Below are 18471 nucleotides of genomic sequence, written 5' to 3'. Positions count from 1 at the left end.
GATCTTTTGTCAACATCATTGGCATTTTTAGAAAGTTCGTCACATACTCGTGGTTCAGTTTTCACATTTGTGGCTGTTTATAATTTTTATCCCAGTCCTGCGTCGACATTGTTGTCATTTATGCAACGTTCGTCACCTGCTTGTAGTTCTGTTTTCATATTCGTGGTTTTTTCAAAATTTTCTCCAGGCCGCATTGATATTTTAGTCATTTTTGAAATGTTCGTCACCAGCTTGTGATTCTGTAATCGCATTCAAGTTCGATTCCAATGGTTATTCTAATCCTTCATCGAAATCATTATCGTCTTTGGAACGTTCGTTACGTTCTTTGAAGCGAACGTGATTCCGATTTTATTCATCGTTGTTCCTAACTATTGTCATCAGCATCATTAATCATCCTCCATTAACATCGTTGTCATTTTTTACACGTTTTTTCTAGATTCACGTAGAACTTATTGATACGATTCGTTTTTACTGGTTCTAGTGATTCTACCTTAATGTTTAGTCTTCTGGTGTTTATCGTATAAATAGCATTTGGCCCTGAGGGGATTCTATTAACAGCCCTTAACGGGAGAGAATGAATTTCATCCATTTTTGAATATCTGATCACTTAAGCGGAGTGGGTTATAGCCAATCTTACCATTTTCCCTAATCCTTGGCCTTGTCCGCTTTACAACAAAATTAAACTTGGTCGTTCCACTTACTTGAATGAAAAGGAAGATGAAAGGAATTGAGTCTGGAGAGTGTGAAGGTTTGTCGTATCGAATCATTGATCGTCCAAGAAGGATCTAATTCAGACAGATATCATGACAAAATGAGCTCTTAAACAGCTCTCTACCCTGTTTCAGTGATTATAACCAAATGGTTATAACCTACGGTTATGACGTCATTTACCATTTGGCACTCAAAACTGATTTACTTTTAAGTATTGTTTTTTGTTAATTGCAAAAGACTCTGGATACAGAAAATTTTCTTCAAAATGAGCTCTTAAACAGCTCTCAACCCTGTTCTAGTGATTATAATCCTTTGTTATAACCTACGGTTATGACGTCATTCTCAATTTTATACAAGAGATTGATTTATTTTCAAATATTGTTTTTTGTTAATTGTAAAAGACTCTACATGCAACAATTTTTCTTCAAAATGAGCTCTTAAACAGCTCTCTACCCTCTTTCTGTGATTGTAACTAACGAATATAACCTAGGGTTATGCATCATTTACAATTTTGTAAACAAATTATTTACTTTTAATTTTTGGTTTTGGTTAATTATAAAAGAATCTAGATGCAGAAAATTTTCTTCGAAACTAGCCCTTAAACAGCTCTCTACCCTGTTCTAGTGACTATAACCAATGGTTACAACCTATGAATATGACGTCACTAACCATTTCGTATACAAAATTGATCCTGTTCTAGTAATTATAATCAATCGTTATAACCTACAGTTATTCGTATATGAATCTAGATGCAGCAATTTATCTTCAAAATGAGCTCTTAAACAGCTTTCTACCCTGTTCCAGTGATTATAACCAATGGCTATAACCTAAAGTTATGACGTCATTCACCATTTTGTATACGAAATTGATTTGCTTCTAAATATTGTTTTTTTTTTTAATTACAAAACGACTCTAGATACAACAATTTCTTTTAAAATGAGCAATTAAATAGCTCTCTATCCAGTTTCAGTGATTATAACCAATCGTTACAACTTACAGCTATGATGTCGTTCACCATTTTGTATACGAAATTGATTTACATTTAAATATTGTTTTTTTAATGATAAAAGACTCTAGATGCAGATATTTTTCTTCAGAATGATCTTGAAAACCGCTCTCTACCCTGTTCCAGTGATTATAAGCAACGGTTATAACCAACGGTTATGACCTCATTCACCATTTTGTATATGAAATTGATTTACTTTTAAATATTGTTTTTTTTTTAATTACAAAATACTCAAGATAAAATATTTTATCTAACATTTTATCTAAATTATCTCTTAAACAGCTGTCCATACTGTTCCAGTAATTATAATCATTGGTTATAACCTACGGTTATGACGTCATTCACCATTTGTATACAAAATTGATTTACTTTTAAATATTTTTTTTTTGTTAACTACCAATATACTTTAGGTGCAAGAATTTTTCTTCAAAATGAGCTCTTAAACAGCTCTCTACCCTGTTCCAGTGAACAGAAAAAAACTGGAGAAACCGGCTGCGGAGGGAAAAACCGAAAAGAAAGATGTTGTCGATGCAGAATATTGAGGTTTCAGCCACTTTCCTTGCTTTTAAAGTCGATTAGTTTCCCTTCTTTCTCAAGTCAAGGGTCTGTAATTTTCCTAGATATGGCTTTGGGTCAAGGTACTTCCAATGATGAGCTTTTTCTTTCGATCAGACACCATTTTTAGCAGTTTCAGGCTATTATTTTTATTACATTCAGATGCCGCAGCAATCACGATTGCACAGAGGAGAATATTGTCGAATATTGCTGACTAAAATAGATGCATTATCTTATAATGGCAAGAGATTTTTCTAGGAGAGTGGTTTGGCTTGGCGGTTTTGTCGATTATTGTCAATCAGCAAAAATGTTAATTATGACCTTTAGGCGTGATAGCCTCGAATTCTTATTGTAAAAAGGGGAATAATAACACTAACTAAAATAGAGCCATTATCTTATTATGGCAGAAGACTCTTCTAGGAGAGCGGGTCGGTTTGGTGGTTTAGGTGCTGTTTTTGGATACGTTATAATGTCAGTTAAAGCCTTTAGGTAGGACAGTCCCAAATTGTTATTGTAAAGAAAAGAGTAAATTGAATAATACTAATTAAAACAGAGTCATTACCTTATAATGGCAAGAGCTTCTTTTGGGAGAGTTGTTCCATTATTTCTAAGAACTTGGTACATATATTCATCGTGTCCCCAGGACATTAAGACATTGGACAGACCACAATGCCTCTCGTAGATCCCCAGTTTGGAGCTAAAAATGAGTATCACAAATACAAAGGATCAGACATATATGGAGAGTTTCCTTTTGGGGGAGGTCAGACATAGGGTGCTCTTTAAAATAAAACACCTTTGTGCTTTTTTAGAAGGTTCTTGTGCAGCAGCGAATCTAGTCAGTTCGGAATTTCAAGTGTTTGATTTGTCTATTTTTAAAAGAAATCATTTTTACTAACTTTTGTCTATTTTGATTTCAGTTTGTTTCTTTTGATAAAGGCACCTACAAGAACGAGGCTATCTCAGTGGGATGTCTATTTAAATTGTAAGTTATTTATAGGGCCTGATGTACCTACTTGTGTGCCCTTAGATGAACATTACAATAGCAGTAGTAGTAGTAGTAGTAGAACAATTTTATTAGAAATAAACATTTCTTAATCAATAGCACAACATAAGCGAGCAAGGCCCTACGAAATATACATTTATTTACTAGCTTACATTGAAGACTTCGGCAGCAATCCAAGAACAATGAATAAAATGAGAAGGCTGCGAAGACAGTCATTCAAAAAGCAAAATCACAACTGTAAATAATTTCGATTCTTTTGACTCACTTTTTTGGGGGGGGGGCAGAGGTGACATGTTTGTGAATAGGATCACGTGCAATGTTAACAAGCTGCACAGTTTCTTATTCTTGCGATTTTAGTTTTGATATTGTCATTTTCTATAGATAAATTACTGAAGATTATGAATATGAATTTTTGAAGAAGGGGAAGTACCAAGAGATTTTCGGAAAATTTTAATTAATCCCCATTATAAGACAGACGACTAGAGTAAGGGTGGTAATTATAAAGACATCAACTTGGTTTGGTGCAAATTCTTAATATGATGCTACTTTTCAAACTTAGAGATGATGGTGACAAAAGTTATAAGAAAGAATAGCATGGTTTTAAGAAGGGTAGAGGATGTTGCAACCAAATTTTCGCTCGTAGAACAATATTGAGAAGTGCCTGAATCAATAGAGTTCTTTAGTTCTCAATCTTATACATACTATATATTTTATATATTTTGAAAAGGTTGGTTCAGACGATGGAAGGGCTTTAGTGAAGGTTCTGTCCTTGTAAGATATTAAATTAAAAAATCTAGTTTTTTTCAACTAAAAGTAAGGAGCAACATTAAAACTAAAAACGAATAGAAATTATTCCATATAAGAGAGAGTTACCCCCTCTTCAATAACCAACTCTTTAAGCTTAAGTTCGACCTTTCCTCATAATTCTGTAAGAATTACAGAGCAAAGAGCGAGGTATTGACAAGGGGGTCCTCTTCATATAAAGAATATTTCGTTTTAAGTTCTAATATTGCTCCTAACTTTCAGTTGGAAAAACTTGTTTTCTTATTTAATTTCTGATCGTTTTTTTAAAAATTCCGGTAAATCTGCCCCTCCCCCACGGGAAATTCCCATAAAAAGAAGAAAAAAATGGGAAATAGAGTAGATCTACATAGATCGTCATAATCATCGTACAAAAATGCAGTAGACTTTTCAGGCCAAAAAATGAAAAAAAAACGTGTAATGCAAACCTTGAAAAAGCAATGTACAAAATGACAAGGAATAGGGCAATAGATTTTCAAACGCAGCAAATGGAATTATGTAAAAATACCATATTTCCATTTTCCGCAAGAGAAGCCGAAATATTATTTCGAGACCGAAATTAAACTCTTTTAAAAATAGCTCTTTTTTTTTACTATCCATAGAATGATTCTTATAATATTTTATTGTTTTTATTTTACTTTTAACCCGGATACATTCCCATCCATGGAAAAAAAATTCCGGAAATCCCTTTTCAATGGAAAGTTTTTCCCGCAGAAAACTTACCTCTGGATAATTTCTGCCGCGGAAAATTACCCCATGGAGAACTTCTCCCGCTGAAAATCTTCCCCCACGCAAAAATCCTCCAGAAATTCCATCTCTATGGATAATTATTCCCAGGTAATTCCTTTGGAATATCTCAACATGGAAAATTGAGCCGCCAAAGAGAAATTGAGGCAAATAAAAAAAATCGGTTGGAATTCTGGAAAATTTCCCCTGTAGAATTTACTCAGGCAAGTTTAGCCCCGGAAACTGCCCTCCTCTCCACGGAACATTCTTACCTTGAACAATCCCCCTTGCAGAAAGCCTTCCCTCGAAAAATGTCTGTATACTTCCCAACAACAAACACTAAATGTAAACAATGGGCAAATTTCTTAACTTAGTGTCCTTCCCCCGGAGGCTATGGTGGTCAAGTCATCCTCAGAGGCATAGTTATTGAACCTTTCAACTATGCTGAATAAAATGGCTATCTCAAAATTCTGATCAGATGACTTTGGGAAGAAAATAGCGACGAAGACCACACTGCCTTTCCATAACAAACAAATACAACGTAGAAACAATAGGGAAAGTTTTTTCAAGACAATGGAAATTATTTATGTAGATATTTCGGCCCTATGTCCAAGGGCCGTCTTCAGCACAATACAATACTATATATATATATAAAAGAACTTACATCAAATTGTGAGAATTAAAACTGAATATAAAAACACTTATTAAAACAATTTTTTTTTTAAAAAATATAGCCCTAGCATCCTTACTTCAGCGAAGTTCAACCAGGACTGGCGAAAAGAATGAAATGAAGAAATATAAACTCATTCAAACTAAAGAGAATAAAATGATTAAATGCAATTTCTTAAAGCTAATCTTGCTTGTTTAGCAGCCTGTCTCAAAGGCCTTTTCGTAGTTGGTTCAGTACTATTATAAATTGGTTTAGTAAAATATTTTGTTAGATCATTTTTAATTAAATTTGAGTATAAAGAATTTAGTGAGTATTCCCCCAAGTCCCTGTTCAAAGAAATATTTTTATTTATTTTGAGATTAATTTCAATTGATTCTCGAACCACCTGTTTTATTCCCAAATCATTACTAATGAGTGAAGAGTTTTCAAAAAGTGTCATGTGGGACGGATTATTAAATATATGCCAACCTAGAGCAGAATCAAAGGAATTGTTGGAACCATTTGAAATTAAGGCCTTGTCTATGTCATTTTTATGCTGTTGTAACCTTTTGTCTAGATTCTGATGGGTCCTGCCGACATAGTATTTTCCCCAATCACAGGGTATTTGATAGACCCCTCTTTGGCGAGTAACTGGGGTCTTATCTTTACCCGAATTTAAGAAATTGATGATTTTAAAATTATTAGTAAAAACTACGTACAGATTATTTTTTGTGCAAATATTTTTTAATTTTGTTGTAATCTTTGGGATATACGGAAGATAGACAATATTTGAGGGCTTATCAATAGCCTCACATTGTGAAGTATCTTCTTCGATTTTACAAGAATGTCTTTTTATTCTACGGCTAATTATTTTATTTACAAAAGGAATGGGGTATCCATTACCAAAAAGAATATCTCTGATAAAATTTATTTCTGCATTTATATATGAATGGGAGCAAATATTTAGGGCACGATCAATGAGGGAAATTACAACTGCTCTTTTAACTTGTGGGGGGTGATTTGAATTAAAGTGAAGATATCTATTGTTTTGTGTTGGCTTTCGATATATAGTAAAATCCAGTTTATCAGCATTACGAATAATTAATACATCTAAAAACGGTAGTTTATTTTCAATTTCAACTTCAAGGGTGAACTGCAAATTTCGGTCATAAGTGTTAAGATGATCTAAGAAGCCCCAAAGTTCAGCTTCCCCATAATTCCAAAGTGAAATTACGTCATCCATATAACGACCCCAATAGACATGTTTTAGAAAATAAGAATTCAATGCCCAATTCTCAAGATTCTCGACGTATATATTTGCTAGTAGCCCGGATAAAGGTGCCCCCATGGGTAATCCATTTTTTTGCTGATAAAAAGAATCGCGAAATTGAAAATACATAGAAAACTTATTACAAATTTTAACAAGAGTCATTAAAACTTCACAATCAATTCCTGTCGCTGAAGTCTCGATCAATTGGTAATTTTCTTCTATTTTGTTTTTTAATAATTCCTCTGAAATAGTTACATCTATATTTGTATACATGGAAACAATGTCGAAACTACTAACTATTGTGTTTTCTGAAATACTTGTGTTGCTAAGTTTTTTAATCAAATCTGCCGAGTTATGAATATAGGAATTTTGAGAATACAATAAAGGTTTGAAAGCTGCACAAAGCCATTTTCCAATATTGGCAGCGGGAGCTTTAGTACAAGCTACAATAGGTCTTAAGGGAATACCCTGTTTATGTATTTTTGGTAAACCGTAGAGTTTAGGACAGAAACTACCACGGGGAAAAAATTTATTGTATAGTTGTGGGGTGATTTTACCATTTTGTTTTAGCTGCTTTAATTCATTTATAATATTATTAGTGAACTGATCAGTAGGATCATGAGTTATTGTTTGATATGTAATTGTGTCATTTAAATGCGAAAAAATTTTGTTGTCATAGTCTGTTGTATTCATGACAACAAGTGAATTGCTTTTGTCTGCTTTAGTTATTATAATAGAAGGATCTTTTCGGAGATTAGATAGTATTTTTATGTCATGCAAATTTTTCGGTGTGGAATTAGTAGGAGGCTTAAACTTTTTTTGGCTATTATAGAGGATATTTATTAGACCAGATCTAACTTCATCCGGGTTAGAGACAGAAGGATAGTGTTTATGCAAAGCGGACTCTAGAGAGGAAACTATATCTGCCACAGGAACCTGTTTCGGTAGAAAAGAAAATTTTGGACCTTTTTCTAGTGTTTCGATTTCCTGGGGTTCCAATGTTTTAGAAGAGAGGTTAACGATAGCAGGCCCAGGAGTGAATCTTGGAGAATAAATACGGTTTCTCATCGAAGATTCATTTCGTAAGCCCTCTAATTTTTTATAGAGGCGTTCCTTGGACAAGCGAAAATCGTGGCTAAACAAATTCCTTTCTAATCTAACAACTTGAGCAAAATCAACGGTGGACAGGTTTTCCAGCAAAAAAGTTTCCAACGATTTTCTCTCTGAAGAAATAATATGTCGTTTCTGTTTTTTGTCCTTAATAATATGGACTAGGGTTTTTAACTGTAGTGTATGGGCAAATTGCGCTTCTTTTCGGGTATTTAAATGTAATTTATATCTTAAAGACTTGGGAATAAGGTTTTCCTTTCTACAGGATTCTAAAAATTTTTGTTGATTGATAATATTAGCATGTTTTTTACCTAGACTAATAAAATAAAAGATATCATAGGTCAACTGCTCCCCATAAGCTAGACAAAAATAGCGACGAAGACCACACTGCCTTTCCATAACAAACAAATACAACGTAGAAACAATAGGGAAAGTTTTTTCAAGACAATGGAAATTATTTATGTAGATATTTCGGCCCTATGTCCAAGGGCCGTCTTCAGCACAATACAATACTATATATATATATAAAAGAACTTACATCAAATTGTGAGAATTAAAACTGAATATAAAAACACTTATTAAAACAATTTTTTTTAAAAAATATAGCCCTAGCATCCTTACTTCAGCGAAGTTCAACCAGGACTGGCGAAAAGAATGAAATGAAGAAATATAAACTCATTCAAACTAAAGAGAATAAAATGATTAGATGCAATTTCTTAAAGCTAATCTTGCTTGTTTAGCAGCCTGTCTCAAAGGCCTTTTCGTAGTTGGTTCAGTACTATTATAAATTGGTTTAGTAAAATATTTTGTTAGATCATTTTTAATTAAATTTGAGTATAAAGAATTTAGTGAGTATTCCCCCAAGTCCCTGTTCAAAGAAATATTTTTATTTATTTTGAGATTAATTTCAATTGATTCTCGAACCACCTGTTTTATTCCCAAATCATTACTAATGAGTGAAGAGTTTTCAAAAAGTATCATGTGGGACGGATTATTAAATATATGCCAACCTAGAGCAGAATCAAAGGAATTGTTGGAACCATTTGAAATTAAGGCCTTGTCTATGTCATTTTTATGCTGTTGTAACCTTTTGTCTAGATTCTGACAATTCCTTTGATTCTGCTCTAGGTTGCCATATATTTAATAATCCGATTTGGGTAATGATTTGGGAATAAAACAGGTGGTTCGAGAATCAATTGAAATTAATCTCAAAATAAATAAAAATATTTCTTTGAACAGGGACTTGGGGGAATACTCACTAAATTCTTTATACTCAAATTTAATTAAAAATGATCTAACAAAATATTTTACTAAACCAATTTATAATAGTACTGAACCAACTACGAAAAGGCCTTTGAGACAGGCAGCTAAACAAGCAAGATTAGCTTTAAGAAATTGCATCTAATCATTTTATTCTCTTTAGTTTGAATGAGTTTATATTTCTTCATTTCATTCTTTTCGCCAGTCCTGGTTGAACTTCGCTGAAGTAAGGATGCTAGGGCTATATTTTTTTAAAAAAAAATTGTTTTAATAAGTGTTTTTATATTCAGTTTTAATTCTCACAATTTGATGTAAGTTCTTTTATATATATATATATAGTATTGTATTGTGCTGAAGACGGCCCTTGGACATAGGGCCGAAATATCTACATAAATAATTTCCATTGTCTTGAAAAAACTTTCCCTATTGTTTCTACGTTGTATTTGTTTGTTATGGAAAGGCAGTGTGGTCTTCGTCGCTATTTTCGTCTAGCTTATGGGGAGCAGTTGACCTATGATATCTTTTATTTTATTAGTCTAGGTAAAAAACATGCTAATATTATCAATCAACAAAAATTTTTAGAATCCTGTAGAAAGGAAAACCTTATTCCCAAGTCTTTAAGATATAAATTACATTTAAATACCCGAAAAGAAGCGCAATTTGCCCATACACTACAGTTAAAAACCCTAGTCCATATTATTAAGGACAAAAAACAGAAACGACATATTATTTCTTCAGAGAGAAAATCGTTGGAAACTTTTTTGCTGGAAAACCTGTCCACCGTTGATTTTGCTCAAGTTGTTAGATTAGAAAGGAATTTGTTTAGCCACGATTTTCGCTTGTCCAAGGAACGCCTCTATAAAAAATTAGGGGGCTTACGAAATGAATCTTCGATGAGAAACCGTATTTATTCTCCAAGATTCACTCCTGGGCCTGCTATCGTTAACCTCTCTTCTAAAACATTGGAACCCCAGGAAATCGAAACACTAGAAAAAGGTCCAAAATTTTCTTTTCTACCGAAACAGGTTCCTGTGGCAGATATAGTTTCCTCTCTAGAGTCCGCTTTGCATAAACACTATCCTTCTGTCTCTAACCCGGATGAAGTTAGATCTGGTCTAATAAATATCCTCTATAATAGCCAAAAAAAGTTTAAGCCTCCTACTAATTCCACATCGAAAAATTTGCATGACATAAAAATACTATCTAATCTCCGAAAAGATCCTTCTATTATAATAACTAAAGCAGACAAAAGCAATTCACTTGTTGTCATGAATACAACAGACTATGACAACAAAATTTTTTCGCATTTAAATGACACAATTACATATCAAACAATAACTCATGATCCTACTGATCAGTTCACTAATAATATTATAAATGAATTAAAGCAGCTAAAACAAAATGGTAAAATCACCCCACAACTATACAATAAATTTTTTCCCCGTGGTAGTTACTGTCCTAAACTCTACGGTTTACCAAAAATACATAAACAGGGTATTCCCTTAAGACCTATTGTAGCTTGTACTAAAGCTCCCGCTGCCAATATTGGAAAATGGCTTTGTGCAGCTTTCAAACCTTTATTGTATTCTCAAAATTCCTATATTCATAACTCGGCAGATTTGATTAAAAAACTTAGCAACACAAGTATTTCAGAAAACACAATAGTTAGTAGTTTCGACATTGTTTCCATGTATACAAATATAGATGTAACTATTTCAGAGGAATTATTAAAAAACAAAATAGAAGAAAATTACCAATTGATCGAGACTTCAGCGACAGGAATTGATTGTGAAGTTTTAATGACTCTTGTTAAAATTTGTAATAAGTTTTCTATGTATTTTCAATTTCGCGATTCTTTTTATCAGCAAAAAAATGGATTACCCATGGGGGCACCTTTATCCGGGCTACTAGCAAATATTTACGTCGAGAATCTTGAGAATTGGGCATTGATTTCTTATTTTCTAAAACATGTCTATTGGGGTCGTTATATGGATGACGTAATTTCACTTTGGAATTATGGGGAAGCTGAACTTCGGGGCTTCTTAGATCATCTTAACACTTATGACCGAAATTTGCAGTTCACCCTTGAAGTTGAAATTGAAAATAAACTACCGTTTTTAGATGTATTAATTATTCGTAATGCTGATAAACTGGATTTTACTATATATCGAAAGCCAACACAAAACAATAGATATCTTCACTTTAATTCAAATCACCCCCCACAAGTTAAAAGAGCAGTTGTAATTTCCCTCATTGATCGTGCCCTAAATATTTGCTCCCATTCATATATAAATGCAGAAATAAATTTTATCAGAGATATTCTTTTTGGTAATGGATACCCCATTCCTTTTGTAAATAAAATAATTAGCCGTAGAATAAAAAGACATTCTTGTAAAATCGAAGAAGATACTTCACAATGTGAGGCTATTGATAAGCCCTCAAATATTGTCTATCTTCCGTATATCCCAAAGATTACAACAGAATTAAAAAATATTTGCACAAAAAATAATCTGTACGTAGTTTTTACTAATAATTTTAAAATCATCAATTTCTTAAATTCGGGTAAAGATAAGACCCCAGTTACTCGCCAAAGAGGGGTCTATCAAATACCCTGTGATTGCGGAAAATACTATGTCGGCAGGACCCATCAGAATCTAGACAAAAGGTTACAACAGCATAAAAATGACATAGACAAGGCCTTAATTTCAAATGGTTCCAACAATTCCTTTGATTCTGCTCTAGGTTGGCATATATTTAATAATCCGTCCCACATGATACTTTTTGAAAACTCTTCATTCATTAGTAATGATTTGGGAATAAAACAGGTGGTTCGAGAATCAATTGAAATTAATCTCAAAATAAATAAAAATATTTCTTTGAACAGGGACTTGGGGGAATACTCACTAAATTCTTTATACTCAAATTTAATTGAAAATGATCTAACAAAATATTTTACTAAACCAATTTATAATAGTACTGAACCAACTACGAAAAGGCCTTTGAGACAGGCTGCTAAACAAGCAAGATTAGCTTTAAGAAATTGCATCTAATCATTTTATTCTCTTTAGTTTGAATGAGTTTATATTTCTTCATTTCATTCTTTTCGCCAGTCCTGGTTGAACTTCGCTGAAGTAAGGATGCTAGGGCTATATTTTTTTTAAAAAAAATTGTTTTAATAAGTGTTTTTATATTCAGTTTTAATTCTCACAATTTGATGTAAGTTCTTTTATATATATATATATAGTATTGTATTGTGCTGAAGACGGCCCTTGGACATAGGGCCGAAATATCTACATAAATAATTTCCATTGTCTTGAAAAAACTTTCCCTATTGTTTCTACGTTGTATTTGTTTGTTACTTTGGGAAGAAAAAGAGCGTGGGAGGGGGGCTAGTTGCCCTCAAATCTTTTTGGTTACTTAAAAAGCGCAATAGAACGTTCGTTTAAATTAGCCCTCTTCCGATCTTCTAGGATTATTGGTTTCATACGATCACCCCTTGAAAGCCAAAAGCAAAAAAAAAACAAAAAAAAGGAAAAAGAAACAAATAACAACGCATTTGTGATCTTTCTTCTGGCAAAAAAAAATACAAATTCCACATTTTGGCATATGGCATATGGGAGCTTCAAGACTCTACAATAGGGTTGTCTGATATGCTTAATACGATGATGCCATTTCATAAGATTCCTTGACTTTTTGAGGATATTTCTCCCTTTTTCAAAAATCAGGCAAATTTTCTCATGCTTGTAGCTTTTGACGGGTAATACTAAATTTAATGAATTTTGTGTATTGTGAATCAGCATAAAAAGCCTTTTTTTTATATACATCTGTTAATATCAAAATTCCGTTTTTTTTTGTTTCGATTACTTAACTCCTTACTTACAGTTCGATACCACAGACTGGTCGAAACCAGATAAATACATTAAAATGATTAGAACTATGTACGATAAGAGTATTATTGTGGTTAAGGTAGGAAATGAGGTAAGTAGCATGGCTGGTAATAAGTCAGAAATCAAGCACAATTATGTTCTATAAATAGAACATATTGTTCTATAGCGGAATTAAATGAAAAGGCAAAACCCTCCTAGACTTAGATTATAAAGATGATGGGAGTGTAAAAAGATAAAAAGATAAAAAAAAAGGCTAGCAAAGTGAAAGAATTTCTGTGGGTTTTCAAAGTTCAGGTTATAAGAATAGGTTTGAAAATTAATGTTAAAAAGACCGAAGTTGCATAGACTTTGAATAAATAATGGTGAAGGGGCTGATGTTGGGTAACAAGAAGATCGATCAAGTGGATAGCTTCACTTACCATGGTATTTTTTTCTTATTAAAGATGGTGGATTCAGCTAAGATGTAAAAGGTAGAACAGCCAAGGGCCAGGATGGCTTTTCAAAATCGAAAAAAGCTGGAAGAATAGGAAGTTAAATCTGCGAGCCAAGATTAGAATATTAGAAGTTGCAGTGATGATATTGGTCAAGTATGGTTCTGGAGTGTAGGCGCTTTGAAAGACGAAGGAGGATTTGTTACACGAAAATGTGGTTCTTTTGTACTTTCAAGGGCTATAATGAGAGACTATAATGAGAGAAAGGTTGAGATGGCTATGGCAGGTTTTTTGGATGATGGATGACAAATAAACAAAGATCATCCAATCGTCCAAAACTGGGATGACCAAGAGGTCGTAAAAAAACATTTAAAGAAAATCGGAATTTCTTGGAAGGGATAAAGAGGAGCGTTGGATATATTGCAATAGAAGAGGAACGTACGCAATTTTGTCAGCCTCAGGCGGCTTGGTGCTGCAGTGAGTTGTTAGTGGTATTAGTTGTTAGTAGTACTTTTGCCCGACCTTTACATAGGCTGAATGGCAAGTTGTCAAATTTTTCATAAGGTGATATATTTTCAAGAGGTGATATATTCGTGGCCAGTTTTTCCGTCATGATTTGTTCGACAGTGGAATTTCGCTGGGTTCACGTTTTAAATCGGTTACCTTTTTCTGAGCAGTAAGTTCTGTTGGCCGTAGTTTACATGTGTTCAGGTTTGCGGGGTTAGATTTTGTACAGGTGAAATTTTTGAGTTTAGTTTATACCTATGATTTCTCATGGGCTGAATTTTCCCAGGTGCAGTTGTGTTAGATTTAATCCAATGTCAATGGAATGTTTCCAGGTTAGGTTTCACTGACATAGCTTTTAATAGGTTGTATTTTTTGGCTAGGGTTTTACGGGCTGAGTGTTAAGTGGGTCGGCTATCTATGGTTCTATCAAAACACTCCTCTTAAATCATTATAGTACGTTGAATTGCAAAGGTAATGTTCGCTTTATTCATCAAGTTTCAAAAAATAATAAAAACAAAGAAAGCATAAAAACGATGACATACCTATATATAGACGAACGTGAATCTGGGTTGTCTTTGAAGGATTTAACGCCATATACAATATCTTCAGAATAGGCACAGCCGACAGGGAATGTATCGCCAACAACTGCCCATTGTGGCTCACGTTGAAGAGCCAGTACCTTCAGATTAAATAATAAGTGATACCAATTACTATTAATAAAAAAACATGCTATTCATGTAAGTTGTAAATATGGTCTTGGTTAGAGAAAATGAGGGTTGGAGGAAACCTCCTTTCCCCTATCTAGAAAACTCTCTGTTCCTTGGGCCTCTCAAACGGGATCTAAAGCAAAGTTATTATAGGAAAGAGTAAATATATAAATAAGTGGTAAATACATAAGCAAAATGAGTATCCATAGACAATAAAAAAGTTTTGAGATTATAGCTTTGTTCAAAGAGTTTGTGGCAACGTTCGTGGTAACTGGGAAGGCCCAGGTACGCTGGGTAAACTCGGCCCAATAGCACCGAAACTCTAAAAATTCAATTCTGCCAGTTATTAACTTATTAAAAGAACTGGCTTTTTATGTTGATTCCTAATATGTAGAATTCGTTAAGTTTAATGTTACCCATCAAAGCTACAAGCCTGAGAAAATTTAAAGGATGGAACGCCATCCTCAAATAATCAAGTAATCTTAATGGAAATTTTAGCTTCAGATTTAGCATATTAGAGACTCCTAATGCAGAGGTTTCAAGCACCTATCTACAGAAATATGAAACTTTGTAAAAAAAAAAAATTACCAGAAGAACGATCATGGATGCATATTTTTTCCCCAGGGGAAATCGCATGGAGCCAGTGGTCCTAGAAGATCGGAAGAAAGATCATACGATCGGAAATTACAAATTTAATGCCCTTTTTAAGTGATCGAAAAGATCGGAGGGCAGCTAGCCCCACTCCCGCATCCCTTCCTTCCACCGAAGACATCTGAACAAATTTTGAGATAAGCATTTGGTTCAAAAAAGTGGAAAGGCCTAATAACTATGCCTTTGGGGTTGGCAAAACACCCTACAGCCCCTGGAGAAATGGCTGTAAGTTTTGCAATTTACCCATTGTTTACATATAGCATATTTTATTAGGAAATATACAGATAAACATGGAGGATAATTTCTGCGGGTAGGGGCATTTTCTACGGAGAAAATATCCTGTGGGAAGGGAAGTTTCCGGGTGAATTTAGCCCTTGTTCGGTTTATTTCTTTGGGGCTCATATCTCAAAACTAAAAAAAACATTTTGTAATAGGGCTGTCTTGTTCCAGGGGCTTACGATTGTAAGTTTCAAGCCGTTCAGAAAGCATTCTTTTACCCTTTTTTCCGATATTTTCTAAGAAACCAATACATTTCAATTGTTTATATTGATTGGAGTTCCTTGGCCCAAGGACTTGACTATAGCAATACTTGAGTATAAGGACTTGAGTTCATGGCCCAAGGACTTGACTTGAGTATTTTCAAGCCATCAGAAGAAACTTTTTTGGTCCCTAGTGGTCCAAATTTGGTGTGCCTGTGCCCCAAAATAAACTGTTACTGTGTGAGTCCTTTTTGCCCATGGACTTATGGTTGTAAGCTTCGCACCATTTAAAATGTTTTGGTCTGTTATGGCTTTGATCTATAAGAGACGAACCTGGGTTTTTACCGATTAAATGCTCGTATGTTACCTATTGGAAAAACTGAGTCAACTATTGGAAATTGCATAATTTAGGACCCTTTCCAATGTAGCTGCATGGGTCATGTAAATCTCGGATGCAAGTTAGTTACCTGACTTATTTACTATTCTGACAAGAAAAGTTTATTTGAAAATTTCAATCCAAGGACATGGAAGGGGTACAGGAGAGACCAAGGGAAAAGGGCATAGGAGGGGAACTGATTGTTCTTTTATGATTTATGGTCCTTTAAGAGTGCACAAGAACTTTTAATTTACAGGTGAATGTGCTCCATCCTAAGCTTTTACAACCACCCTCATTATACTAAGTAACGGGAAGAGAGGTAAATTATATTAAAACGTAAGCAGCGACTATGTCTTTACCAAGTCAACGCTCTGATAACGTCCTCTGAAAATGCCCTGATAGCATCCGAGTAAACTATAAGGGTGTTCCTGAGTGACTTTTTGATTTTCTCTGCATATGAGCAAAGCACTGCCGAAATAATTACGTTAACAATAAGAACTTGTATTGCTCTCTTTTATATATATTCAGCGCTTTAATTCAAATAAGGAATCTTTTTCCGAGAATCCTTTTGTACGGTTCCAAAACGCCATCTTTTTATTACCATAAATCGTTAAAGGTGGATTTAACAGCTATACCTTTTTAATGTATCTAGGCATTTCGTATTTCTTAAAGTACCAAAAGTGAAAATGGAATCGTCGGAATAATTGGATGAAATTTGTGCAACCATGTTTATCTTAGAAGAGGAACCGAGCAAAAATAAGGACGAATTTGGAAATTAATTTATGCAGTGTTTGGCTGTAGCGGGTACCCGATTGATGGATAGAAACAATGGTAAAAAATAAGCAAAAAATATCGGCAGACATTTTTCTAAGGATCTATCAGCTAAACACATATGGCAACAAACAGCTTAAGCAACAGCAGCTATCCTTTGAAGGTGTAGTTGTTTCTGGGAATATGTAGATTCTTAATGTTTGATCTTTTACGGACGAAAAGTGTTGTCAAATTGAACTTTTTTTATGTATTTTCACGCTCCAGTGTGACAACACTGGCGAAAGCTACTAGCTTCCCTAGTAGCTTCAAAATGTTGGAAGTTAAGAATCATTGAAACTGCATTTTTCAAGACCAAAAATCGGTCCAGGGTGAAAAAATCTTTTTATTCTGATGTCCTAACTACTTTAAATACGCCACCATATATTTTTTTACATCCCCTGTGTTAGAGGTTTTAATTTTTTCTTTCTTTTTCTCCTTTAGACGTACGAAAACTTGACTATACGAGAATATTGCACCAGGTATAATGCACCAGAAAATGCACCAGCTACATATCAGCACGAATGATGAATAATCTAGACTACAGCTGTTAATCCCTTAAAAATAATATACGAAAATACTACCTTCCCAAGATCATGTATCAATCCTGTTAAATGCAACCAGTCATACTGAGGGTAGTCCATCCTAAGTCTTTCAGCTGTTTGAAATGCATGGACAATATTGGGTATATCTACATCCGGGTCACTTTCATCCACCAAACTATTAAGTAACTCTAAAGCTTCTAGTATCGTGGCTTTAAAATGGTTGAATTGGCACCAAAATGACATCTAAAAAATAAAGTGCTTAAAGCCAAAATTGATCATAAAGACCACAACAAGGCCATAGGAAAAATTACCAAAAGTGATTTTTTTTTCTGTTCTATAAATTATTGTTATTAAGGCCTTTTATCATCCCATGGTTTTCAACAAAACCTACAGAAACTGATTGCCAACAGTTGGTGCATCCCTTAGCTAGAATATATATTTCTGGAGAAATTGTGCTAGGCAACTTCCTTTTTTATTTTCAATTTTTAGTAGAAACATGTAAACTTAAGTTGCATTTTTGGCTAATTTCAAAAGTATAAACAATGTTTTCCATTATCATACAGTTTTATATAAGAATTGGACAAATTTTCGTTTTATAAATTTTGGGGATATTTTATTCTTTTTAGAATGAAATAAAAAACTTTATGTTTTGATTATTGATTTAGCTTCTGTTATAAATCTGTGTACTGATTTCAAATTTATAGAAATACATAACTTAGGAAAATAAAATGTTTCCCTAAAAGAATTTTCCAGAGAAACTGCCTACGGATTGTTTTGGGTACCCGACTGACATACGTTCTGCGGATAAAGGATGAGAGATTGTTAAAGATTGTACTTTTTGGCCAACCGTCTAGGGCCAAATGGAAAGTGAGACGTCCGTGGTTTGGGTCGGATGATGTCAGAAAGAAAGACTTAAGGGAAATGGGATTTCCTGGCAGGGTGTAAAGAGATTAGGATGTAGAAGGAACGTGTTTTGGGGCGTGATTTGGA

The 18471-nt window shown here is 33.9% G+C and overlaps 2 protein-coding genes across 5 annotated transcripts in view; one reads left to right on the top strand and one right to left on the bottom strand.

Annotated features, from left to right (window-relative positions):
- The window catches only part of LOC136040260 (inositol oxygenase-like), a 45440-nt gene that overhangs the window by 16648 nt on the left and 10321 nt on the right, over nt 1–18471 (bottom strand). For 3 of the 4 annotated variants that reach the window (XR_010620653.1, XR_010620654.1, XM_065724481.1), the window contains exons 3-5: nt 17521–17724; nt 14459–14595; nt 2835–2969 (exon numbers count right to left, since the gene is read on the bottom strand). Coding sequence is in view for 2 of the 4 variants with exons in the window: in XM_065724481.1 (XP_065580553.1) it covers nt 2835–2969; nt 14459–14595; nt 17521–17724 (476 nt within the window). In the remaining 2 variants the exon portion in view is untranslated. The remainder of the gene's footprint in view (nt 1–2834; nt 2970–14458; nt 14596–17520; nt 17725–18471) is intronic. The other variant, XM_065724482.1, reaches the window with a different exon arrangement.
- LOC136040259 (uncharacterized) lies at nt 11071–17524 on the top strand. The gene is made up of 2 exons (XM_065724479.1): nt 11071–12307; nt 17381–17524. The coding sequence occupies exon 1, from the start codon at nt 11080–11082 to the stop codon at nt 12139–12141; it is 1062 nt and encodes a 353-aa protein (XP_065580551.1). The 5' UTR covers nt 11071–11079; the 3' UTR covers nt 12142–12307; nt 17381–17524.

Source organism: Artemia franciscana, chromosome 20 (genome assembly GCF_032884065.1).
Source record: "Artemia franciscana chromosome 20, ASM3288406v1, whole genome shotgun sequence".
Classification (NCBI taxonomy): domain Eukaryota; kingdom Metazoa; phylum Arthropoda; class Branchiopoda; order Anostraca; family Artemiidae; genus Artemia; species Artemia franciscana.
Note: the sequence above shows the minus strand (reverse complement) of the source record. Positions and strands in the feature narration are given on the sequence as shown.

What these genes read in the sequence shown, in the direction of transcription:
- LOC136040259 (XM_065724479.1), top strand. Translation starts at nt 11,080, where the DNA reads ATGGATGACGTAATTTCACTTTGGAATTATGGGGAAGCTGAACTTCGG.